Genomic DNA, 27,491 nt, shown 5'->3' on the forward strand with positions numbered 1-27,491 from the left:
GCCCATCTGTGTATCCAGATGAGAGGGTTGAGTGGGTCGCTCAGTCCGTAAATGATCCGACAGCATCAGTTATTCCTGAGCAGTATGACCAGCAGACCTCCACTGATATAGGGGAGGAGCCATCACAGTAGGAGCAGGAGCAGCCATTGAGGACCTTCCTGAGAAGGTTCAAGCGACTACGGGTACCACAACGTTCTTGTGGGACTTAATCTTTTTTAGATTTGTACTTAGTATTTTTGAAACTTTTATTGTACTATTTTTTGTATACTTGATATTTTTATTCTATTTAATATTATTAATTATTAATTTTATTTTATATTATTTAATTTCAAGTGATTGGATATTATGCTTTGTGGATATAGATACACATACTCTAATGTGTCTCAAAACATTAGAAGAGAAAAAGTTATGCTAAAAGGGCTATAAAAATTATAATATAAATAATAATATATCAAATAATTTAATTATATTTTTTAAAATATCTAAAAATAAATTAAATCAGACAAGTCGATGGGGAACCATCAAAGTTCAAGCCGATATATGAGATGAATCGGACCGTACTAGTACATCTCGATCTGGTACGGGCATGAACAGCTACGTACGATGCGGTATGGGAGAAAAAAATTAATTAATTTGAAATAGAAAAAGTAATTTGAAATATTATTTTTTATTTGAATTAAAATTAAAACTTTTATTTTTTTAAATTCAAAATTATAATTTTTATTTTTTTCTTATTTCTTTCTTATTTTTTTATGGTATTTTTTATTTTTTTAATTTTTTAAGATTTTTTAAAGATATTTTTTAAAAAAATTAATTTTAAATGGGGAAAATAATTTAAAATTATATTTTTTATTTGAATTAAAATTTGAATTTTTATTTTTTAAAATTTAAAATTATAATTTATTTTTTTCTCATTTTTTTCTTCTTTGTTTGGAATATTTTTTAAAAAATTAATTTAAATGGGAAAAGTAATTTGAAATGATGTTTTTTATTTTAATTAAAATTAAAAAATTTATTTATTTTAAATTTAAAATTATAATTTTTATTTTTTCTTATTTTTTTAAATTTTTTTGCTTTTTTATAGCACTTTTTATTTTTTTTATTTTTTTGACATATTTTTTTAAAAAAATTAATTTGAAATGAGGAAAGTAATTTGAAATGATATTTTTTATTTTAATTAAAATTAAAATTTTATTTTTTTAGATTCAAAATTATAATTTTTATTTTTTTCTCATTTTTTTCTCATTTTTTCTTTTTTATGTTATTTTTTATTTTTTTAATTTTTTAAAATTTTTTTGAGATATTTTTTAAAAAAAATAATTTTAAATGAAGAAAGTAATTTAAAATGATATTTTTTATTTGAATTAAAATTAGAATTTTTATTTTTTAAAATTCATTCAAAATTATAATTTTTATTTTTTTCTCATTTTTTTCTTCTTTTATGATATTTTAAAAAAAATTAATTTGAAAAGGAGATTGTAATTTGAAATGATGATTTTTATTTGAATTAAAATTAAAATTTTTATTTTTTAAAACTTAAAATTATAATTTTTATTTTTTTTCAATTCTTTTTTTATGGTATTTTTTATTTTTTTACATCAATTTTTTTAAGATATTTTTTTAAATAGATAATTTGAAACGGGGATACTAATTTGAAATGATGATTTTTATTTTAATCAAAATTATAATTTTTATTTTTTTATAAATTTAAAATTATAATTTTTATTTTTTTCCAAATTTTTTCTATTTTTTCTTTTTTTTTGAGAAAAAAAATTAAAATTGTCAAATAAAATGGTATTTTTTAAAACGCCATTTGAAATGGTATTTTCAAAAATGTCATTTCAAATGACGTTTTAAAAAATGCCATTTGATTTGATGATTTTAATTTTTTTTTTCATCCACGTAAAAAATAGGTAGAATAGGGTGGTGATGTGGACATTATAAAATATAATTTTGAATGACGTTTTATCCTATTTGAATCATTTTGATAAATAAATTAAAAATTAGATTATTTTTATAAATAATTTTTTTAAAAAATTAATTAAGTAAAGCACTCTAAGTTTTGAGCCTGATTTTCTTTGTGACCTCACTGATTCCCATAGCTCTCCCCCCAAAAAGAAAAATACAGAGAATAGATTCAACATAAAGGAAGAGTAATAATATCTTAGTTCAATCTACATACATATCATATCTCTGTATGATACATAAAGCAATCAAAATATTTGCCTTCTACCTAATATTAAATATTTTTTTCCATTTTTTTGGTAGGATTTTCTTTCTCATTGTTCTACTAATAATAGAATAACAAGAAACATGTACACTTAAAAAAGGAAATATGCTATGAATTTATATGGAAGAACTACTTAACAAAAATATTTAGCTTCCATCTACATATCATTGCTGATTTATCTTGATATATTTACTCCCAACTTTGTGTAAATACCAGTAACATAATAAAAGGTTGAATCTATGAGCATAGGGGTGCAATCGAGCCAAGTCGAATTGAGTAATTGGAAGCTTAAGCTCGATTCGATTCAAAATACTCAAGTTTGAAACTCGGTTCGAGATCGATTAAGTCTGAATATCACAAGTTCGAGCTCGACTTAATAAAAGATAGACAAAACTCGAGATTAACTTGATTTGATTCGAATATCAAGCGAACCATACTCGAGTTCGAAATTCAACCTCGACCTCCTAATAATATATATTAATATATATATTATAAATAAAAATATTATTATTAAAAATATATATAAATTCAAATAGACTTGTGAGCTTTTGAGTTGAATATGCTACTATTCGAGTTTGACTCGAAAAGCTATTTGAGCTACTTGGCTTGACTCAAGCTCAATAATAATCAGATCAAATTGAGCTTAAGTGGCTTATAAGTAGCTCAACTCGTTTGCTTTGCTAGTTGAGCATCTTGTCTTTTTTTTTTTTTTTTTTTTTTTTGAGTTTGTAATAAAGCCTTTATCTTTGATGAGCTAATGATGACTCTCATCATAAAATGATAATTTACTTATATTTTTAATTCATGAGAACTAAGAATACATAAAAAATCTTCCTAGCATATGTGAGGGATATTTTTTGGTTTTTATAGCCTATCATCTCAGGTTTCTATAGTATAGGAAATAGATTATATCAAATAAATTACTTGTAGATACTCGAGGAACTTGAGTTATGGACCATGACATATCAAATATGATGATCTTAAATTGTTGAAATCAAATTACCCTAAGATAAGAATCACCAATAATCTTATATTACTGTGGTAATCCCATTTGCATTACTAAATGCCCTCTTAAGGAGAACATAGTATCTAATCTTATGTTTGACTGCTAATATTTAGTTGTTATAAAAGTAGCATTTCAATAAAGTCTCTTGACGTCGCCATACTATTATTATCCATATATTTTTGCTTATTCTATAAATAATTATATTATTTTTAGGGGTATGCATGGTTGGGATGAGATCAGTTTGGAGATATACATGAAACCGAGTTGATTTAAACATGTTTCCTAAAACTGAAATAGAGTATCTATAGAAACTACTAGAATTTGACCTAAGTAATTCAATTTGATTTGGTGCGCTTTTAGGTTGAAGTCCAATGGCTTGGGTTGAATAGGTTGAGCTAAGTTTCAAAATAAAATTCCATTTTATATAGAATTTTATAAAAAATTCTATGTTGTGCATAAAAGAAAATATAAAAGAATTAAAAACTTTAAAAAAATATGGGGTCGGATTTGTTTGGTTTGAATTGATCTTTTAACAATTCGAGCCAAAACCAAACTGATTTTTTCTGGTTCAGATCTTTCTCCAACCGGTGTTTTTAATAAAACTGACTGACATAGACTGAATTAATTAAAGAGATTCTGCACAACTCCTATTTGTTTTGCACACGGTTTCCCATATATACAAGGGCAGAGGACTTTAACATAAAATGTCTATCAAAATGTAAGGAATATGAATGAAATTTTCCGATAAGATTAAATGTAAAATAGAAATCAATCCAAGGGATAATATCTTGTCCTCATTAAATCCACATTGAATACAGTCGTCATTCAATCTATTTCTATTTCCAACGGCCCATAAATTCTATAACGTGTTAAGTTAATGGAACATTGTCCTCATTAACCACATTCGTGGTTCTCCATATGAGGCCATTAACCTCCCCACATCTTTCCTTCCTTTGCAATCAATATATATATATATATATTAAAAATTTTTAAAGCCCTAAACCGGAGTGTGGAAGCATGTAAACCATGATTTATTCATTGCCGTGGAACCGGATTTTAGCCCGGGACCACATCTAATTGGTCATCTGTCCAGATTCATTCAGCGCAGGCAGACCCCCACCCCCCCGAGTCACCGCTCCATACTCCATGCCCATGTGGTTCCCCACGGTGCAGTCCGAAGGGACACGGACCACGCGGCGAAGCGAGCCCTCGCACCCAGACAAAAATAGTTTCATAGTTTCCTTTCTCCGTCCCTTTTCCGACCACCATCCCCTGTTCTTCTCTGCTGCTCTCATACAGAGACACGCATCTGTGGGCGGAGCATGAGGGAGAAGGAGAGGCAGTTTTGCTTTAATGGAGAAGAATCCAAAAGGAGATTTCTGTGGCATTAGGTGGGTATCTCAAAAAAACAAACTATGAACCCACGAAGCGCCGCATTAACACGTGAAACCCCTTCCAAGCGTCCTTCCTTCTCCCTATCGCACCCCTCCTCCCCTGCATTCAATTCCCTTCCTCGTTTTCCATCTCTGTCTCCATCCCCCTTCGCTTTGCTTTCTGATGTGATAATAACGGGTGGTTTTTGTTTTTGAAGAGAGCATTGATGGAGTGACGACAGAGCTTTCCAAATTCAGTTTCCTGTGGGTTTTTTCCAAGTTGCCATCGGGATGAGTATTTAAGGCCAGTCCTCAGGGTTTTATGGGCTCTCGGTGTCCACTTCCCTCTCCCTTTCCCTTCCCCACAGCGCGAGAGAAAGAGAGTTCACATCCATCTCCAACCCGATCGCTTCTTCCCGTTCTTCTCTTCTTCCTCGTCCTCTTCGTCTTCTCCAACTCCGGTATTCTGCCTTTCCTCTTCTTCTTCCTTCTCTGTACTTCGTTTCTTCTATAGCTTTTCTTTCGACTTTTGGTAAAAAAAAGACTTGATTTTCGCCGGCGATACTGATGGAATGTTTATATGGGAGGAGCCACAGCGACAGCGACAGCGGTAGTATATTATTAAAAAAGGGAAGGCAGACATCGAGATGGCATCAACCTCGCGAGCGGGACACTCCAACCTCCAGTCCTTCATCAACTCTACGACGCCCTCTGTACCGACTCACACCCTTCCGAAGGTCCAAAAATCCCATCTTTTTCCCCCTCCCTCCCTCCTTTTTTTTTTTTTCTTCTTTTCCTTGCCCGTTTTGTTATGTTAATTATGTCTATTTTCGATCTCAAGTGCCGACGCTCATGGTTTTGCAGATCAACATCGAAAGGATATAATTTTTACAAGTCCTTTCTTTGTCCCTTTTTTAACTATTCTTTTTATTTATACTTGTATTTCTTCCTGGTGCATCTCTGCTTGATTTATTTATTTATTTATTTTTGGGTATCCGTGTTTTGGAATGGATTCGAAGTATGATGATTGATGGTTGGATTTGGAAATGGTTTATTTGGCACTTTGTTCGGTTTTTTGGAGTAATGTCGAAATCACACTTTCATTCGAGGTTCCTTTTATTCTGCATGGAGACCAACATCGTTAGAATCTTTGAAGATTTTTTCTTTTTTTTTTGTTTAGCATTGTTGGAAACTAGAATAGATGCTTATATATGAATAGTTGTCAATCCGGTTTCTTATTTGTTCTATTGGATTTTCTTTCGGCATCAGAGTCTCCCATGATAAAGAAGAAGGCACTTTCTCTTGTGATCTGGATCTTTTTCCCTGTTTATGCGATTAGTTGAATTTTTTTTTGTTTTCGTTTTCTGGAAATTTTGTTTCAAAATCCATCCTTTTCCTTACAGAATGATGTTTTTTTTTTCTTTTTCTTTTTAATTTTTTAGCTTGAATGTTTGAAAAGTAATCCTTATAAGGAGAAAAAAAAACTATATATGTTGTTACTGCAGTGGTCCTTCCAAGACTGGGACAGCCTTTGGCTCCCGGGAGGAAGGGACATGGTTGAATTTTTCAACCTCAGAGACCTCTGGAACCAGTACGCTGAGTGGAGTGCCTATGGTGCCGGTGCTGAGGTCCTCCTCCATGATGCAGACAGTGCGGACCAGTACTACGTGCCATATCTATCAGCCATCCAGATATATACGAACAAATCCCGTGCTTCCTCAAGGTCCTTCATCGAGTCCTCACGATTGAATTCTGATGTTTTCTCAATGTAAACAAATCTACAACTGACCTTGATATCATGCTTCTGTCAAAACAGGAATGGGGTGAACAATTGCTGGAGTAATGGGAGTGCATATAGGAAGCTAGTTAATCCCAGAGGTTCTGCTGTTCGGGAGGATACAGGCTTCGATCACGAAGGTATCCGACAAGCCCAAGAGCAGTTTGGGTACCTTTACTGCCAATTTATTGAGAACAGCTCTCCTTATGAGAGGCCTCCCCTCTTGGAAAAGGTACATTTTGTGCTCTTGTTTTTTGGCTGATGAATTTTATTTTTCTGTGCTCTGTTTTGTGATTCTTTGCTCTGTTAGGTCCGGGAATTAGCCAACATCTATCCGGGCCTGATGTCGTTCAAGAGTGCAGAGCTTTCACCAGCTAGCTGGATGTCGGTTGCCTGGTAGGCTTATTTTCTGCATTGCTCATATATTTTCTGAAAAGAATGATGTGAATAATCAGGCTTTCTTGCCCTTTTTTGTCTCTAATTATTCTGAAATCCATGATTGGAATATTCTTGGGTTCTCTATGACATAAGGAGTTATGGTCAATCATAAATTGACAAATGAAACTGACATCCAGATTGGGTTTGGTTAAGTTACTACATAGCCTTCTGATGATTTAGTGATACAATGGACCGATAGTTATTTTGAACTTTTGGAAGATTATTATTATTATTATTATTTTTCATTGAAAGATGAGCATTCTATTTACTTGTTTCTCTGTTCTTTTATTGGGAAGTAGAGATGAAAATTCAAGCTTGTTCTAATTTCCAATTTTACTGTTTTCTGTTGTCAATTAGGTATCCTATTTATCACATCCCTTCCAGGCGTAATGTAAAGGACCTGTCCGCATGCTTCCTGACATACGTCAGTCTCACTCCATCATGTCAAGGTATGTATTTATGCTTCAGGATTGAATCTCATGTTCATTCATCTATCTCCTCATGACCTGTTAATGTTTCCTTATTCTAAATATATTTAACCAGCCTTTCTTGTCTATAATTTTGCTATCATTTGACTTGCTAATGCAAAACAAAGAATTTATCAGAATAAAATATGGAGTCATGGCTTGATACAACACTAAGATCACATTAAAACAGATGATTCTGCTTAACATCCTATAACACCGGAAATGTCATAAGTGGTAAATATATTTTCCTGAGTGTTAATAGTAGTTCTACAAAAACAAATTTTTCATCTCTCACTATGGTTTGTCATTTTTATATTAGAAGGTTACTTCAGGGAACTATCAAATAGTCTAAGGATCTTTGTGTCTTACGAGATGACTTAATCAGCCCTCTCATATTATCCTCTGGAATTCATTACAACCAGATAAAACCAGTAATTTTGTCTAGATTTTATCTGAAGCATTTTTTAGGGAAAATCATTTAAAACATGTAGTCATGACTAGTTATTGTGTGTTAGATGTTATTGTGTCTCTTGCTCGGACTACCCAACTAACCACAAATCCTATTCCTGATTTCCTCATCAATATTTCTTTCTGAACTTCATTCAGCGATCATCTTGGGCTTTTTATCCAGTCAGGTCGGACTGCTTGGTGTGTTTGTCTCTGTTAGACTTTGTGATATCACTTGCTTAGGTTACCAAAGGTTCCTGTGATCTTCCTCTTCACTTGTGAAATTTATTCAGTTGTCATCTTGGGCTTCTTATGTAGCCAGGTCAGTTGAGCACAAAACATGACCCAAACATAATCCTTGTTGTAAGGTCAGATCTGAGCCCAAAAATTATTTGAACTTGACTAGCTGGGAGAAAGTGATGAGTGCTTAAGTCTTGTTCCTATTTTATTTCTCTGCATGGATAGCACAATACGAAATATCATGAAAAACAGAAATCTCTTTCCACTGAAATTTCATTTTGCTAGCCTGACAGAGGATACAAAATGCCTATATGGAATATTTCCATCTAGGCCCCTTTTCATTTTGTTTCCAAGTTTATTTCTTGTCCAAAATACATGGTCTTGATTGAAATACATGGATCCCTCCTGATACTTATGAAACATGATGAGATCTATAAATGTATTGACACTGCATTATTTTTACTTACTATATATAATTGCAGATTTTACATGGCTAGCAAATATTTTTTTTTCTTATCTCAATTTTAAGAACATATGAAGCTCTAATTCTCTTAATGATTATCGTTACAATATTATGTAAATTGTAATTACCAGTTGAGTATGACATAGTTAAACATGTTAAAGCTGCATTAAGTTGATATTTTTTCATTTTCTATAGATTTCATATTTTGATGGTTCTTTTTACTTTTTATCATAAATATAGATATTTTTTCTAGTCGTGGTCAATTTTAGTGTGCAACTATCAAAAATTGAAAGCAAAAGTTGAAATGTCAAAGTACTTGTGAACCGTGACCTCATGATTTTCTATATAGTGCTGAATCTATGACAACTCATAATTTCTTTGCCATATTTATGATATATCCTTCAACCCATTTCCTTTTCTATATTTTTCTGATCCTAGATTTTACGTGCTTTTTTTTGTCACAAAATTCTAAACGGGCCTTAGTTTTGGAAATACAGAGTAATTGTAAGCACATGATATGGTTATATAAGCCAGTCATAGAGTCCAGATGAACATAAATTTTTATTTGTGATGTTATTGACTTATCAAATGTGCAATATCTAACAAGAAATTTAGTCACTACTTATTAAAAATTTACTTGTAGCCATTGGTTCCCATTTAGTATAAATGGAGTGCTGATCATGGATTGACGAGCTGAGCATATTGGCTTATGCTAGCTGGTGTAGTATACGTATTATACCTAGCAAGCATTGGTGCCAACACCTCTTATGACTGTTCCTAGGGTGAACAGGCTTAAACCAATCATGTGACATTTGGCACTACTTAATACTGAGCTTAAAAGTGCTTTTGCACCATTTTTTTTCTTGTTTTTTCTCAGCAATTCTTAGCCTACACCATTTGTTGGCATGGTACATACCATGGTGCATATGTACCATACTAATGAGTGATTGCTGCTGGCCCATGGCATGGAATTGGCCATGTAGGTGAAGTAAGATATTTTGCTTTACCATTGACAACACATGGGTGAAGGTGTGAATGCCAAATGTAATAAGGACTTTCTAGCAGGGATTGAAGTACTGCTTGGCCATATTGGATTGTACTGGCAAAGTACATACCATGGAGCCTTTCTATTGGATTGCCAAGTATGCAAGATAACTTTTAGGGTTGGTAGTGTGGCAACACATAGAAATTCACCTCTATTTTGTTTTCCTTATCGTAAGAAGGAAATTGTGTCAATAAGGTGCACTACTAGTCTATACGATACTGGCAAGATATTAATATAGGTACCAATACTGATACTTTAAACATGCCTTTTAGTCTATCTTACAACATTATCTTCTAGTCTTTTAATTATATGGACTGCATTCCACTTGACTATTTTGCATGTAATGGTGCCTTATGCGTACCTTGGAAATAGGATAGAGAATTTTGGAATAACTTTTTTTATTCTCAATAGCTGTAAGTAGTTTCAAAATAAAAAGTAAGTCCTTATTTGTGTTTTGATCTAGGTTTGCCATATGGGTAGATATCGTATGTCCAATTGGCACATTGTATCGTACCATACCGATACTTGGTATGCTGAATCTTACTGTACCATATCATGTACCAACACTGTAATGGGATGGTAGCGGTATAGGGTCCAATACTGAGACGATGAATCTTGGATTTGAGACCATGGTAAAACCAATAATACTTTGGTTGCTTTTGGTTGAAATATAATAAATCCTGGCTTTTGTAGTTAATTTTGCTAATATATGGCGCTTCTAGCTATTTCAAAACTAATGTGAGATTAAACAATTGGGAGGCCCCATTCTGGGGAACCTATGGACCGCAAATCCTTGATTATTTGGGCTTTGATTGAATTGTCAGGGATCAACATCTGGTCCTTCAATAAGGTATCCTTAGATAATTCTTTTATCTCAACCTCCATCTTGTTTCCAAATATAACCTTTAAATTAATATGGTTTCGTATACCAAATGTATGTTCTTTCTTTTTGAATGAGCTTTAATTGCGATTTGTAATGTCGATTATCTGCTTATTGTTCTTTTAGGTTTCATGGCAAGTCCCTCTATTGCCTAAAGTGGCCTTGACCAAGAACTCTGCACCAACTCTTAGAAGTTGCGGGTCAAGTTGGCATGAAGTCAGCAGAAAAAATTTCTAACTCCTTCAAAGGAGTCTTCTAGCATAATTCTGCTCTATAGTCAACCTTGTTTTGATGGGAGAAAGCCTGGACAATGATGATGATGATATGTTTCTTTTTTCCTTTTTAGTTAATAAAACCCTCGATAGTTTTGATAACTGGTTTTACACAAGATTCATATTGTAGAAGTCTCATTCACCTATATTCCATTCAAATAGTAACTTGTAAATTATTTAAAACTTTCTATCAAGGATTAAGGACCTGCTCCATCTCAAAGGTACTGTGCTGACAGAGAGAGAGACTGGGTCTTAGGACATATCCAGGATCTTAAGTCTCTCCAAAATAGATTATCCTAATTCATATCGATGTTGTCCTAGTCCCAGATCGAGACAACCTGGTATTAAGATTTAAATTCTTACTTTCTCAAATGAGATACTCTTTTTATTAGTAATGAAGAGCAAGGTTTTAAATCGTGTGGGATGGGGGCATCCCAATTTTCATCTGGAATGGGATGCCCTACATCCCGCCTCATCCTGATGGCTGTCCTGATCAGACGTCTTGGTACATGTTTGGAACATCCTTTTATATATATAAATATTATTTTTTTAAATTTATCTTGAATTTTTACTGATCTATTTATTGTTTAAATATATTAAACTTCAATGCATGCGTTGGTCTCTTATTTCATGCGGAATACATATGTTTATATGATTCTTCTTTCCATGCATACTTTTTTTTTTCAGATTTTTTTTTCTCATCGTGATATCAATCTCAGACTATTCCATATCTTTTAGACTATCATCAAGCTTTTAGGATTTTAGACTATCACCACGACGTGAAGGCCAATTATTCTATCGTGCACAGCCAAGTCATGCGTGAAGGCCAAGTCACGCACAGCCAAATCACATCGGTGTCCGATGCTTTGAGAGTCGTGTGGGCGCACAGAGCTAAATCATGCACCACGCGTAGAGCCAAATCACATGCACATGCACACAGCCAAATCACAGAGGATTCGTGCTTTGAGAATCGTGTGGGTGCGATTGAACGGAGAGGCCGAAAGAGTGATGAAACTGATTGCTTGAACTGAGAGGCAAAAATGGCCTCTAGAGTTTCGACTTTCAACCATTCTTCCCCTCTGCTCCTCTCTAATCTCTCCTCCCTCCCTTGTTTCTTCGTCGGAGATCCGAATGCCTCCCTCCACATCACTGGAAAAAAGGTCAGTATGTCTCCCTCCCTCCTATGCTTCTCCCTGTCTCTAGAGTTTCCACTTTCAACCATTCTTCTCCTCTACTCCTCCCTAATCTCTCCTCCCTCCTCCCTTGTTTCTTCGTCGGAGATCCGAATGCCTCCCTCTACATCACTGGAAAAAAGGTCAGTATGTCTCCCTCCCTCCTATGCTTCTCCCTTCTGGTGATGAATCGATAGAAAAAATAGGCAAGTCCCAATCGGGATGGCTGTACCGACACATGATCTGGCCAGAAAGGTGGGATAGTCAGAATGGAGGCTAGATGCACGTTTCAGGATCTCGCACCCGTCCTAGGTGCCGGAATCTCGGAGGAATGGGGCGGGATGGCCCCGTCCCACTAAGGCTTAAATCATTGATGAAGAGACTATATTGTAAAAAAAGTACTGTAAGGAAAGCTACCTTCCAAATGAATAGAATGAAGATTAAGTCATCAGAGATAAAGTTTTTTTATAGCGATTAATTTCATGCTGAGAAAATATAGTAGTAGAACAAAGGAGATGCCATTTACTGATGAGGTAAGATCTTTGATTTAGATGGCGTGTCTATGATTTTTGAGATGCATTGACTCCTTATACCCAATAGGGATCGCAATTGATTGGGTATGGGTTGGATAGGCCAATATCCGTAACTGTCCTGCAATTGGAAACCCTATATCAGTACCCGCTTCATACTCACCTCAGAGTGGGATTGGTTGGGTAGGATATGGTAGGTCGGGTTAGATAAAAATAAATGCATTAGCCCCAAAGCAATCATTTCATAATTGGTAATAAAAACAAAATATGTTATTTTGGTTTTTGGAGCTCATGTTTTCTTTATCTTTGCATTGCCCTTGGTCCACAAGTAGTTAGAGAATGTATGTAGGTATCATAGAAAAGCAAATATGAGTAACTTTTTATCAAAATGATTTAGTCGGTAACTTCGTTGGAATGACTTCTAACATTTGTAACAAAGATCTCACTATACATAAACTCCCAAACCACCATACAACAAAGAAAAAGCAGTTGGGCAAAACTAATAAATCTTGTGGCACAGCTAAATACTGAAACTCAACTATGATAATTTTTTGGAAATGATTTTAATGAAAAATTTCTGTTTGTATATAATGGATGTTGAAATTAGATCGAGATTGAAAAAGAATCCATTTGCACTCAAATCTTGCAGCCTAAAATTGCTTCCAAATTTAGATCGCATGTCCAGGTATCCTATCACGGTTGTCAAATCGCATGTCCAGGTATCCTATCACGGTTGTCTGCCTAATTTTGATCAATCGATTGTTTACATTAATGAGGCTCGCTTCTAGCCAACAACTACCAAGCAGCAATTGGCCATTTTTTTCAAAAGTCCAAATCAACTGCTAAACGAACAACCCAAAAACCCGAGCACCCTATCGCATAATCACAGAGCATCAAAAGGAACTAAGGAAGATCGAAATGAGCAACCCATATCTGAGCAAAAGATTGTGGGCTTTAGTGTCAAGGACCGTGCTGGTGAGGGATGAGGGCTCAAAGAGACGAAGACCTCCACTAGGATAATCATGTTCTTGGGGAATGAGCGTAGGTGCAATGATGGAGGGGATGAGCAGCCATTCGATGATCGATGTGACAATGGCTGAAGGGAGGAGTGTGGAGCACTGTGGCTGAGGCAAATGGGGCACAGACCATCGAATAAGGGACTCGAGTTGTCAAGTGACAGTGGTGGGGAGGGGAAGTGAAGAGTTTGTTTAGGGTTATATTGTATAAGATGAGGTTTGGGATGGTTCTTACCATTACCCGCACTTGGCATGAATACACTTCGAGTATCAGAATTAAAATTCATCCCCGGCCCCAACTTTAAATTGGTTAGATAAAACCCTCCCCATTAAAGCCGGGTTAAGTCAGGTACCCAATGTGTTGGCTTAAATTGCCACCCTTGAAACCCAACTAATGGGTTTTCTTTCAACATCAAGGTTATCAACATAACAAGTTGCCTTCATGCTCCATCTTTAATTTAAAATTTTCTTGTCTCATGTGTTTGACTTTGATATAACCAAAAAAAGTATATGGAAACTCAACCTATTCTATTTAATCCCTTACTCTCAATTTTATTGAATTTTAGAACTTCAATAATAATTGGTTCTAATCTATCCTATAGCTGGTAATGCTTATTTTGTGTGGGCCAAAACCTCCTTTTTTTTGAGGTTGCTAATATCTTTTAGAAGTGCCAGGTGAAGGACTCTGTCGTTGGATTAAAACTGTTGACCAGTTTGAGACATCAGTCGATTCTTGGACTTGACCTTTAATGTGGAGTTGATTTTTATATTGGGTTGGAACATCTAAATTATAAGCTTATTAAGGGTCACGAAACTTTGTACAATGGCTATTGCAAATAAGACTACCACCCTCTTGGATGTTGTTGAATATTCATACTCAATGCAATTCTTACAGTCTCCTTCACTATTTGCTAGTTTCCAAGTACTTATCAATTGAAAACCTTTCTATTGTGCTTCTTGCTCGGACATAATCACTCTTTATGGATGCCACATCCTAAATGCCTCCCTTCCATGTGTGACACCTAGGCCTTTTCTTCATTTTCTCCTTCTTACCTCTAATTCTCTTCCTAACATGCTCTATCTTTCCATTGGATAGGGGATTTATTTGCACTAACAACTCTACCAGAGTGCTTAGTGTTTAGATATGATGAAAAATGCAAGAACAAAAGGAAGGCCTGCCTTCTCTACCATCCTTTGATTCCACATATTAAGATTTCTTGTGACCCAAAATGATGAATAGGACTAATGCTGCAATGAATGGTGTCCTCTGACCTAGATGATCCATGAAACATGGTAGAATTTAATTTCTTCCTATTTCATGAAAAAAAGATGACATAAGGTCCCATTTAGGAGAAAAGGTTGGAGAAAGATGCCAGGCCAAGATAGGAAGAATTACGAGAGGAATAATGGATATAAAGGTGGCGCAGAAGATTCTTTTGGTTGGCTTTATACCAAGGGTTTTAAAGTCTTGGATTAATATCATACTAATATAATATAAACTAGCATGGCATGGTACTGTTTTGACATATGATACATCTTTGGGTGCTTGCTTTAGAAAAGTGATATATAGTACCATGCAAGGATTTCAGAACCATCATGAACCACTTGGTATGGGGCATACTAAGCCATGTTGGTGGTGGATTGGGATGGTTTTGGCAATCAAAATCAGAAACCGGCGGAGGGGAGAGGAAGAAGGAAAGAGAGAAAAAGAGCGGGGGCAAGAGAAGGAGAGGGAGTGGGAGATAGGCATCCGGTGGCCATCGGAAGCCCATCGCACCTATTGGAGGGTTGGAGGAGGGGCTCCGCCCTCCTCAAGATTGAAATGGGGGTGGAGAGAGGGCATCCGGTGGCCATTGAAAGCCCACCGCACCTATTGGAGGGTTGGAGGAGGGGCTTTGCCCTCCTAATCGAAATAGGGTTCTCCACCCCCATTTCAATCTTGAAGAGGGCAGAGCCGCTCCTCCAACCCTCCAGCAAGTGCGGCAGGCCTTCAACGGCCTTAGAAGCTTTTGAAGGCCCTCTCTCCCTCTTCCTTTCCTTCTCTTCCCCTCTCTGTCTCTCTTTTTCTCTCTCCATTCTCCCTCTACCTTCTTTGTTGTGTCGGTTGACTGGTCCGGGCCTCGATATCGGCATAGTGAACCTTGGTACCATGGATTGATATGATGCTGTACCAAAAGATATACTGGTATGATATGTATAATATTGTATGGCCATATAGGCTGGTATATATGGTAAATGAATACGTGATTTATACATTATGAGAAGACAAGGAAAAATTGTTGAAGCAAGATATACATGGACTAAGTTCTCTTAGGTCCTAGACAACTTTTAGCAAGGCATATATGGAAAGGCATATATGTATAATATGGCAGGGCCATATAGACTAGTATATATGGTACTTGAATGTGGTTTATACATTGTGAGAAAACGAAAAAATTGTTTAAGCAAGATATACATGGAGTAAGCTCTCCTAGGTTTGAGACAACTTCTAGCAAGGCACATATGGAAGGGTTCTCCACAAAGAAATTTATGGAGTTAGCTAAGTGAAGGAAAGACATAGAAAGATCCTTGTTAGTTGTGTAGATCCTTAGATATCTAAGTGTTTTTATTCTCTATACCTATCACATTGTTTGGGGTGTTTTAGCACCCACTCTGGACTTGGATCCACAAGAAGGATCCATCTCAAACAAAAATAGACAAGCATCACAATTATTGTTAGATCACAAGGACCACCAAATCAACTAGAACTGGGTGGTTCAAGGCATACCCAACTAGGCTAAGTGGTTACTTGGATGGTTTGGCTAGTCGATCTGGCTCATTTTTTTTATATATAAAAATCCCTTTGCCTCCCTCTCGGACTGTTCTCCTTCTCTCTTGATCACTTGATTCCCCTCTCCCTCTCCCACCTTTCTCTCTTACTCTCTCCTTTTTCTCTTTTTCCCTCTAGTTCTGGTATGCATTGGGATGGTACGGTACATACGAGTTCCTTATAGAACCACTCGCTAGCTAGTATGACCTCTAATACCAATTTAGTGAACCTTGATGATGAGGCTAGCAATGTTTCTTTTCTTGAAGCCATTAATAATTATTGAGGATGAGAATCAATAATGGTTTCTCCATTCCTAGAATATCTATTCTTAGCAATCATCAAGAAAAACTAATTTTGCTTTACATGCTCAGACAAGTCTAGGATTGTTGATCTGGTAAGCAATTCTTATCAGAAATGGTTTCTTCATGGCATGGATATGGGGAGAGAGATCTTACATTTTCACTAGCGGCTTCTTCATGGATAGTGGCATTAACATACATCAGTAATAAACATAGATAAAGAGGAAGAAAGGGAGAGGGAAAGATAAAATGGGAATTGGAAGGAATAGAGAGACAATTGGATAGGAGTCTTAATTGCATAGGACTTTCTTCATTTAACTTTCCACATAAATCCAACACCTTGGAAAAATGGTACTAAAAATCCTTAGCTACGTTATACCCTTTTATTGGAAATCCAATACCCATCTGAATTAGCATTCCCATGTTTATATTAGTTAACAAACACATGAATGAGCTAGAATGGGAAATTGATAACGATTCCTAGTTTCCACTTCAACAAACCTAATGTACCCTATGTGTGCTTGGTCATTCAATAATAAAATCTTGTTGATCTTTAATATTGAGCGTTGGGATGCTAGAAAATTGGTTGGTATATACGGTCATCAAGGTCAAGGAGCAACACATTTATCACCCTTAACTATTGGAGATCTCATCTTGGATATACAAGAAGAGATATCTCAATGATAAAAAGCATGTATATCCATATTCTTTAGATTGAGTTCTTAGGTTCAATAATAATTGTTGGCAATGTTCACCATCTCGATAACAAACCCTATACCGGTACCATTTTATTACAGTGTCGGTATATGGTGTGTTATGAGATGACGAAATGTACCAAGTGTTGGCATGGTGTGAGATTGTGTAGCAGTTCGGCATCGTAGGGTGCCGACCAATATGGCAAACCTTGATTGTAGTAGCTTTCACCTGTTTCCTAGACCTTGAATTTTGGGCCAAACCATTCCTATGATATTGCATGGTACATTTACTCTTTTGAATCTACCTTGCATTGTTTTTTTAAGGCTTGTTTTTTTCCTTCCTTCTTTTGACGTAGTGGCATCTAACAACTCCTTTATCTGATTCAACTCTGATAGGAGCTAGTTTATGAGGAATGTTGCACCTTGATGATATCTAGTTTATAAGGAATAATTATCATGTTCCTAGACACTTGAATGGGATGATTTTCTTATTAAAGCATGTAATAACTGCAGTTTCATTGAAACGTTAGGAAGCAGTTATCCATATTACAGATTATAATGAGAGCTTGTAATTTGTATCAACGGGCATAAAGACCCCTGGTCTTCTTGGTAACAATAATCTCACCGAGCTAAAATTTCTTGCAACTACTCTCTGTCATCAGTCTAATTTCATACTTGCCTGTCTTGTTAGGAGGGTCCAAGGCCCTATCTATTTTAATGAATGAGTGCAGCAATCAAGCGGAAGTCTCTTGTATCAAGATGCAATTCTACCAACTCCAGCCAGTTGGCACCCTCTGTATAATTCCTCTTAATAAAGCGGAAGTCTGACTTAAATGATTGTTGGGTAATTTGTACTCCCTAAAATAGCTGATTGAAAGTTAGATGGTGAACATGCTTCATCATTCATATGTTTCAATGTTATGAGTGCTAGTTTCATGTCAGCTGAATGTTTCTTTTTAATTGTTCTATAAAGTATTATGTAAGGGGCCTGTCTTGCTTTCCTTGGACTGGACCTTTGTGACGCTATTATAGTCATAAAAATGTCACGTCTTGTCATAAAATTATTAGAACTTGTAGTTAGTAGATTACTAGAACTTGTAGTTAGTAGATTCTGTTACCTTTATTTCCACTTGGTCCACATAAGATTGCCCTTGTGGATTGTCTAGTAGGCATTTGCGAAGATGAAATGTTACAGAACCTCTTCTATCTGTACAGTAGTTAATTTTGTAAACAACAACCAAATGGTGAAGTAATTAAACCTATACCAATCTGTTGTCTGGTGTGTTTTACAGGTGACTTAGAATTTCCATCGCGTATGATTTTGTTGATATTATAATCAGAACTTTAGGGGAATCTTGACTTTTGATGCATTTTCTGATTTAGATAAAGCACAAATGAGGAGTCAATATGTCCACATTTGATTTCACAAACTCATGTACAAAATCTGTAGTAAAATTTATCCTTGTAGTTCTTTGTCATGGACACAGCAAAATTTCTTCAGATACCAATCACATCTTCTTTGGTGACAAACATCCTTGATGAGCTGAATTACCATGTAATGCAAGTTGTTGGAAAGCATTAGCTGAATCCTGGAGAATATGGGCTAGTGAAACTGTAAGTTGGAAGGCATCTTTGGTTGTGATGCATTTAATTATCTGAACTTTGGGGAACTGTGAGGCTGAATGCTCCAAAAATTATTGGAGAAAAGGAATTCCACCATAAGTTGGCCATTTTAAGTGTGGAAACCACATCCCTGTTATTTCACATTGTGCATAAGCAGTAACAATGAGAAACATTATGGTCTTTATATTCATATGTTGGATGGCTTCATTCAATTAAATGGGTTCTACTTAATGTCTTGATACTATCCATTAGTGAAAAATGAAAAAGCACACTGTCTTGCTTATGATAGTTGTGGTATGCAGATTGTGGTAGATAATGTCCAGTTTCAAGTCTGCGCTAATAGGCATGTAAATGCTTCTCCAAGGAACCTTTATAAGTTTAGCAGCAACCTGCATGTGTTTGAGATTTTCACTTTAGAATAACAATTCAATTTGTTGTGAGTGTTAAAATCATATCCCTTCAACGAGCTGATTTGACAGATCGTGGAATGATGGACTTATCACCGGTCTCAAATGATAATTTATTCCTAACATCAAGATCTCTTTTCAGCTAACCTGTAGGGAATTTTTGCTCCTTTTTTGTCTTCTTAGTCTACAATATGAATTCTTTTTTTTTTTTCAAATATCTGCAGTTAAAAGCTTGTCTAAAGATATGGTTGTCATAAATTTGATTGTGACCGGATAAATATGGGAACTTTTCTTTCTATATCTTCTCAGAAAGATCTAGAAAATTCACTCCAAACCAAGCTAACCAGCCGATAACCCCAGTGCTCTCACATGAGACATGTTTTAGTTGTACATTCTCTTTAGCATGCCGTGACTGTTGGCTGTCACATTAACCATTTCTAAGCTAACCCTGACCAAGTTTCTTTTCTTTTTTTGTTGGATTCAGTTACTAACTTTTTCTTATATTTATATGACTCTTTTCTTGGCATAATTATGTGAGTACTATCATGTTACTGTTTCTAATCTCAAGCCTTGCCAATAGTTGTTGTCTGTGTAACGACAGGTTTGGATCCAAATCAAACATTTAGTTGGAAATTTGTATCTTAAGCACTTACCCACCTTTGGCCAGCTGATCTTTATTTTAACGAGAGTTGAGTGCAACATGAATGTTGGAAGATTATCCTTCCTTTTAATGGTTCTCATTTGGGTATATACATGTATTCTTTTTTTTTTTCTTTTTTTACCAAGCTCTATATTTTAATTGACCTTTTTCCTGCGATGCTGTTGCAGATCCCATGCAGGGAACCACATCAAAACGTGTGTCTTACACTAGAGATGGGAAGAGTAGAAGCAACTCTGAGGAGAAGAGCAACTGCATTGGTCTTTACCCTTTCGGCCTCGCGACTTACAGAGCACGGGGTAAACTTTGGACAAATCCTGAAACTGGAGATAATGAAAGAGTAGTCTCCCTCTATAATGCTGCAGACTCATGGCTGAGGCAGCTTAAGATTGTCCACAATGACTTCAACTTCTTCACCAGTCACTGAACCCCAATGTGCATATCAGGCACCATTCTAGTTCTCGAAGAACTTTCTGACCGGCCCTGCCCCATGATATCGCCATGCTGGAGATCAGATTGATCAGTGAATGCCGATAACTCTGATTCCATCGCTTTTGTAGATGTTAGTGAAGAAGAAGGGTTTTGGAGCCCTTCCAGTTTTCTTTGGCAACAGAGTGATTGACGACGAGCAGAACTGAAAGATCTCAGGGCTTGGTTCTCTTTTTGACAGTTTTTGTCTCTGGAGGTGGTAGTTCTGAAACAGGTGGATACGGGGTACTTCTGACTCCGCCGCTTATATTTTCTTGGAGAGTTTTGGTAATGGAGAGAACATCTCCTATCGGTCCTGGACTGTTACGTATAACCTCTTGGGTTGGTAAATTCAAGGAAAAGCTCTTGCCCGTTTCTCAAATTTATGGCTATATGGACGGTGCTTTGGTATTGTCATGCTGAGAAACCGCACTGCTGGTCGGAAGAAGTCACCGTAGTCGCTTCTTCTGGCTTTGGTAGTCCTCGTGGCTCAAAGGGCTGTTGGGGAGCTTAAGAGAGGCCGAAGAAACATTGTAACATCGTTCTCCAATTTAATGAAAAATTTCTTGAATTATTCTTGATTTTTGTCTTGTGTAATTATACTCTCTGTTATTCTTGATACATAAACTAGCTAAGCTAAGAACTTTGTAATTAGCTAGCATGGATCTTATGATGTAAATATGAATAAATCATGACTGATTAATGAAACTCATGGATTACAATTTGATGATTTCTATCTGTTTTCTCAGGTACGTTGTCTTTGTTTCAATTTAATCCAAAATCCCAATTCAAGAATATCTCTTCCTGTCTTTTTTTTCTTCAAAATAAAGGAATACCTCTAATTCCCATCTTTTTGCTTGGTTTCTATTCCCATCTTTCTTTCTTTCATTCCATCGTGGGCCAGAACGACGAGATGAATTTAAGGAGCTCCTGCCCTCGCAGGAACGACAGGCAGACATGGGAGGTGACATCGACGTGGACATGGAAACTGAGATGGTGGTGAACATCCAGAACGATGAGGACAAAGAGGTAACCGAGAAGATTTTTTTTTTAATCGTATTCGTGCAACAACAGCGGGTAAATAAGTCCGTTTATGGATGCCCACCCAGCTACCAAACAACTTAGCCGGAACGCAAGGAAAAAAAAAAAAAACAGAAAGTCGGCGGGATGGCAAAAAGAAAAAAAATCAAAATTTCAATCTATCAAAATTTAAATGATGATAACTCTTAGTTAACGATCCCAAAATCCCGCAAAATCCTATATATCCCATCACGCTTCCTCTCCTCTCCATTCTCGAATACTTTCTCCCACCAACGATGGCGGCTGCCGCGGTCTTCCTGTTCCTTGGCGTTGTTATGGGAGGTGTTGCCTTACTCGTGATCGAGTTCCTCCTCACACCCTTCTCGCTTTATTATTGGTTCTGCTGTCGCCGAAAACAGCCTGCGCTCTTAAATCCGGACAAAGGTTGCGATCCGGATGCCAAGCGCTCCCTTCCATTCACATGCAGCAAGGAAGTAAGCTTCTTGTTGTCGATCGAGCTAAATTCTCTCCATTCTTGGATTTTTACTATTTATCTGCATGCATGCATGCATACTATATATTTTCCCTTGCCAATTTAATGGGATTCTCAGAGATGGTTAAATGAAGCATTCTTAGCGTATTAGTTCGTACGCTTGTTTTGTCTCTTCCATTTCCTGCGGGTTGATTCCTTTCGTTCGCTTTCTTTCTTTCCAATGATGGTACATTCTCAGAAAGGATGTTATTAGTAAGTGACGCTACAAATGGCTAACGAGTAAAGAGACTTCCAGGAAAAACGTAAGATTGCCTTTTTATTTTTCTTTTCTTCCTTTCTTTCTGAATCAATCTAGTGCTGTCATCTGTTCTTGGCTACATTGTACGTGGCCAACACATCTTTTTGATCCAAATGATCCGGCGTAGATTCCTGTATACCCTAACCAGTGATCTTGTACGACGTGCACGGTGTCAAGATTAATTAGTATCCATGACGCTCATACATATTTGTTTTTCTCTGTGATGATTAGGGCACAGTTTGGGTGTTGGAACCGGCCAAGGTTCCACATATTTGCACCAAAGAATCACCTGCAAAAGGGGCCAAGGAGCAAATGAACGAAAAGGAAATCATCGAGGTTTACCCTGTCGAGAAACATGCAAAAATTAAGGATCTTGCCTTAATCTTGTCAGATCATGATGGCTCTGAAGCGTCTATCAAACTTTTGGACTGTCTCGTGACAACAGTTTCTGCTTCGGATGAGTCTTCACAAAAGTGGTGAGCTGTATATTTTCCTTCTTCGCTAGCATAAAATAGCTAATGAACTAGCACATACATGTTGTTCCCCACATTAAGGTACACGCTAGTAATGCCTATAAATACGATTGTACTCCACAATTGTTTAGAGACAATGCAGTTTATAACCATGATTGGATCCACGCATTTCTGTTGGTTCTGTGAGTGATTTTTTCCTTCCAAAGTTTTTAATTTTTAGATATCATTATGGCTCTGAAGTGTCTATCAAACTTTTTTATTGTTAATTTTTAGTAACCGTTGCAAATAGCAAAATGAAATATCTTTTTGGGATATCTAATATTGTTTGTTCACAGGGATAAAAGATATCCGATCAAATTGGAAAGTAAGAGGTCACTCATCTACAATGGAAGCAAAATATGTTATATATATCTTAACACTTCTAGAGATAAAGAATCCTGGTGTAAAGCACTTCGTCTAGCCTCTTTTCCTGATAAGGAGAGAATCAATTCATATTCACGATTAAGTGAAGATTTTCAATATTATCTAGCATTTCTTCCGTTTTTGAAGCCCCCTATGACATTTGGTGAGGCCATAGAAAAAACAAACAAGGTTCATAGATCTAAAAAAATTCACGATCTTTTGAAGGGATTTGTGAAAATGATTTCAAGGAATAGTTCGGTCTCATCTCATCTTCTCATGAGAAGAGAAAACATAATAAGAAGTTGTCACTTTCAGACGATACATCACCGTCCGATAGAGTTGTGAAAGCCACTTCATCCGAGAAATCTTCAACCAATTCTTTACAAGATCAGATGCAACCTTTTGCAATAACCCAATATTTGGATAGCAAAATCCTACTTCCTGATAGCTCTGATTCAGCATGCAATGAGAAATTTATTACTGATGAGGCTGCCTTCTGTTGGAATTTATTGTTTTCAAGATTGTTTTTTGACATCAAAAGAAATTCAAGGGTTAACAACTTTATACAAGCACAAATTCAGGTAATTACGATCATACAAATCTTTTTTAAGGAAAGATGGTATAAGTTTTGCTTTGCCTTTTATTTTATCTATTTTATTTGTGGCTCGAGGGGACCTTATTAACTAATGATATATCTATTTATCTTTATTTTGTTTAAGCAGAGTGCGCTGTCAGATATGAGGGTACCTAGTTATGTTGGAAGAATGAAATGCACTGCCTTAGATCTTGGTAATCTTCCACCTTACATCCATCAAATAAGGGTGCTTTCTATGGACATTAGTGCGATATGGGCAGTAGAAGTTGATATCGAATATTCAGGTGGTATGACATTTGACATCGAAATAAGGTATAAAGATCAAGAACCAAAACTACAAGAAGACACCATAGATAGAAGGCTTGATTCAAGCTGTGGAATGGAGATGATTGCATATGTTTTGGAAGGTCACAAACATGATGATTGCTAATTGATAAATTTTTATATAAAAATATTTATTGTATATGCGTATAAGATTTTTTTAATAAAAAATTTAGTGATTCATTGCCTTTTTATTTTAGATGGTTTGGAGAAGTCAAAAAGCATTGGTTGGGCATCAACTTGGATGTCAAAGTGGAAGGCTATTCAACATTCTAGCGTCGACCATGTTTCACATGTCCGTAAATATTCTTTGATACTAATTTTCTTTTTGGTATTAAGCTTTGATCACCAAAACTTCAAAGGGCAAGCCATGTTGATGTAGTATGTTAAGTAATAAGAGAAGAATTTAAATTACCAACAAAAATGATAGAAGGATGTGACACTATAGCTAGATTTATAAAGCTGACATAATAGATTAGAAAAGCCTTATTGCATTTATTAAATTACTTAGAATGGATTTTATCATCATATACTAGACTTTATTTTGATGGAAGTTTGAAAAATTTAGCCTTCGATGATTTTTGACACAAAAACTTGCAACTCATATGTAACACATAGATGGGCTCATTCTTTCTATCTTGTGAAATATTATTTTGAGTTGCATTAAAAAAGATTATTTCATGAGTTACATGAGATATTAACATCAGAAACATTGCTATTGTTAGGACCATTTTTGTCTTTATGTTATTGGGAAGCATTAGAAAATGTTGTTTCTAGTACATTATGTATTAAAATTAATATGTTTTTAATATATATGCTTCTTATCATATGCTTGAATTGATTGGTCATGAAAGCATGGGTTTAATATCCTACAATTTTGTCCTAAATTATAAAAAGAGTAGACAATTGTAAATAACCAACTTTCTTGTCTCTTAAAGGTTCCCTTATCCTTGACAATGAGCGTTGCATCACTTCAAGGGACACTACAATTACATATCAAGCCCCCACCTTCTGATCAATTATGGTTTGGGTTCACATCTATGCCTGAAATAGATTGGGACTTAGAGCCTAAAATTAGAGATCAAAAGATCAGTTCTAGTGAGATTGCTTTACTACTCAAAGATTACTTCAAGGTAACATGAGATCTTGATGCTATGAAACATCATAGTTCTTTTCCCAACAGTTCAAATTTTTTAGTGAACTTTTTTTTGTCCAATATGCATTACTTCACTCACATTCTATTCATTTGGTTTCTTAAGCAGTGTTATAATAAGACTTTGAACTTGCTGTCTTTTTGTAGGATGCAATTCATGAATTTCTAGTAGTTCCAAATTTTGAATGTATATGCATACCATGGATGTTGGATGAGAAGGATGATTGGGTTCCATTAAAGGTAGCACCATTCAAATGGGTTCATCAATGGGAAGGAAGAGATACTGAAGAACTCGATGCCTCCAACTCTCAGTGTGAAGAGAATAAAAACAAATCTACTGATATTGATGGAAATAGAGCTAATACCAGTGCTTATCAGTCACCATCTCATGAATCCCTCTTAGATTTTGAAGCTTCACAAACAAGTCCTTGCATGTCAGTTTCATCAGATCAGTTATCTCATACTAACATGCTTAAAGTGGAGACACCAGAGAGCAAAGAAATTCAAGATGTCTCCAATCATAGTAGGGTGGCCTCCCCAATGATTGCATCGAGAGAAATGGTAATACTAGAGGGACATAAAACCATGCACTTTGAGATGGATCGGAAACCAAGAAAGATTAGTACGAAATTACAGATGAAAGATATGGGAAAGCTAGTGGGGAGCAAGATTGAAGAGAAGAGGCGACATATTGGAGAAAAGGGCAAGTATATAGTTGAAAAAATATGAGAAAGTACGAGAACATAAATGTATTAAATTTAACCCTTCCCCATAAATGTGCTTGCGATGTTGATATGTCATTTCATGTAAATAGATATTGAGTATGACATGATTTTTTTTTTTTTTTTTGGATGGAAAATGGAGGAAGCATGAAGCTTCCCCTAGAAGTTATGAAGATTAAAAGCTATTTACAAAAGAAAGACAAGAGAGAAATTAGATTAAAAGCAATTTATAAAAGGAAGACAACACAAAAAAATGCTTTTCATATTAAAAATTATTTGCAAAAGGAAGATACAACAGAACAAAAATATTCTATACTTAAAGCTATTTATAAAAGGAAGATAAGATTGAAAAAGCCGAGTCCTCCAAAAACACTAGAAAAAAAAGGTAATGAGGATGATGGTGTTGCAAAGGATGCACCAAAGATACGAGACCTTGTTCCTCTGATTTGCCATAAGAGGTTGAATAAACAGAACCCTTCCTTTGTAGAAAAATCCAAGCTTTTCATTCTCTCCATACTTTCTAACAAATTATTACAAGTAATTGAATTTAGTTGTTCTATAAAGATTTCATTAATTTTTTATCCTACAATAGGTCTAGTTTCAAAGCTTGATGCATATGGAGGATATTTCGAACCAATGTTCCAACCTTTCTTCACCAAAACCTCTCATGTGTGGAGCTTATTCCTCATTGCTAGCTAAAGGCTGCTAGAGTTAATAGAGAAGAAGCTATGTTAAGATAGTTTTCATACCAGAATATCGATAAGCCCTGAGGGTTTGATAAGAGTAAAAATCTCTAGCAAGGAATCTAACTGTTTCGATTCATTCAGATCTAATTTTTGAAAAAAAGTGAATGCTAGCTCCAATAAGAAGGTATGTGGGTGTTGCACTTCATGGCCTTCTCATGTAAACATATAAAGCCCTAACAAAGAGGGGTAGAGTCAAATCATAAATCCTCATAGAATCGAATACTTTGCTTATCTCCTAATGTAAAAGAGATACAACTCCAGAAAGGCTCTTTCATTCTCATTCCAAATCTACTCCTTTTGTAGTATATAGCTTTAATCATATTCCACCATGACCAAGAGTTTTTGAGAAAATTTCAAGACCATTTTATGAGGAGTCTTGATTCATCTGTTCTGAATTTTAACTTCCAAACACCATGCTTTTTAGATCGCTAGACTATCCTACTTAATAGAAGCCAATTACATTTTCTTTTGCTTTCCAAAGAAAAGCTCTTTTTATTTTTTTCAATTCTATGGGTGACCCATATTGGTAATTTGAAAATAGACATATATAGAAAGATAGGATTGTCAAAATGGTGTTCAAAAGAGTTTACCTTTCTACTCCAAGATAGGAGCCTTCCTTTCCATGATGCAAGCCACCTTTTTGAAAAGCAGGCATCTAACATTACTTAGATAGCTTTCTATCACTAAGGGGCTGTCCAAGATAAAGGTATTAATCCTTTCTTGCAATTCATCAAACCAGCAAAAATTAAAATTTTTGTATCATTCATGTTCAAAAAATGAATCGAGCTCCTATGGAAGTTAATAATTTTCAAATCAAAAAATTATTTCAGGGACAAAAGGGTTGCTTTAGTAGCCAAAAGTATTACTTGAGCAGCTAAAAACAAACACTCGATTCCTACTTTTCTTCCCAAAAAAGAATTGCCAAAAGACTTTCTTTCTTTCCGGCACAAAAA

General features: G+C 35.6%; 2 protein-coding genes across 5 annotated transcripts; both read left to right on the forward strand.

Moving 5' to 3' along the window:
- The first annotated feature begins 4,430 nt into the window (after positions 1-4,430).
- Positions 4,431-21,037, forward strand: LOC105053736 (uncharacterized). Of its 4 annotated transcripts, none has more exons than XM_073246002.1 (7): positions 4,431-5,070; positions 5,197-5,346; positions 6,115-6,332; positions 6,426-6,618; positions 6,697-6,782; positions 7,182-7,273; positions 20,018-21,037. In XM_073246002.1, the coding sequence occupies exons 2-7, from the start codon at positions 5,257-5,259 to the stop codon at positions 20,272-20,274; spliced, it is 936 nt and encodes a 311-aa protein (XP_073102103.1). In that variant the 5' UTR covers positions 4,431-5,070; positions 5,197-5,256; the 3' UTR covers positions 20,275-21,037. The 4 variants fall into 4 exon arrangements, with proteins under 4 accessions (XP_073102103.1, XP_073102102.1, XP_073102101.1 ...); XM_073246001.1 differs by having other exon boundaries at positions 5,206-5,346; XM_073246000.1 differs by having other exon boundaries at positions 4,432-5,070; positions 5,200-5,346.
- Positions 21,038-21,631: 594 nt separating this feature from the next.
- LOC105053745 (uncharacterized) lies at positions 21,632-25,799 on the forward strand. The gene is made up of 7 exons (XM_029267437.2): positions 21,632-21,829; positions 22,358-22,602; positions 23,429-23,582; positions 23,724-24,003; positions 24,118-24,212; positions 24,856-25,050; positions 25,218-25,799. Exons 1-7 carry the CDS (start codon positions 21,632-21,634, stop codon positions 25,797-25,799), a joined length of 1,749 nt encoding a protein of 582 aa, XP_029123270.2.
- The last annotated feature ends 1,692 nt before the right edge of the window (positions 25,800-27,491 follow it).

This window comes from Elaeis guineensis, chromosome 11, assembly GCF_000442705.2.
Source record: "Elaeis guineensis isolate ETL-2024a chromosome 11, EG11, whole genome shotgun sequence".
NCBI classification, from domain to species: domain Eukaryota; kingdom Viridiplantae; phylum Streptophyta; class Magnoliopsida; order Arecales; family Arecaceae; genus Elaeis; species Elaeis guineensis.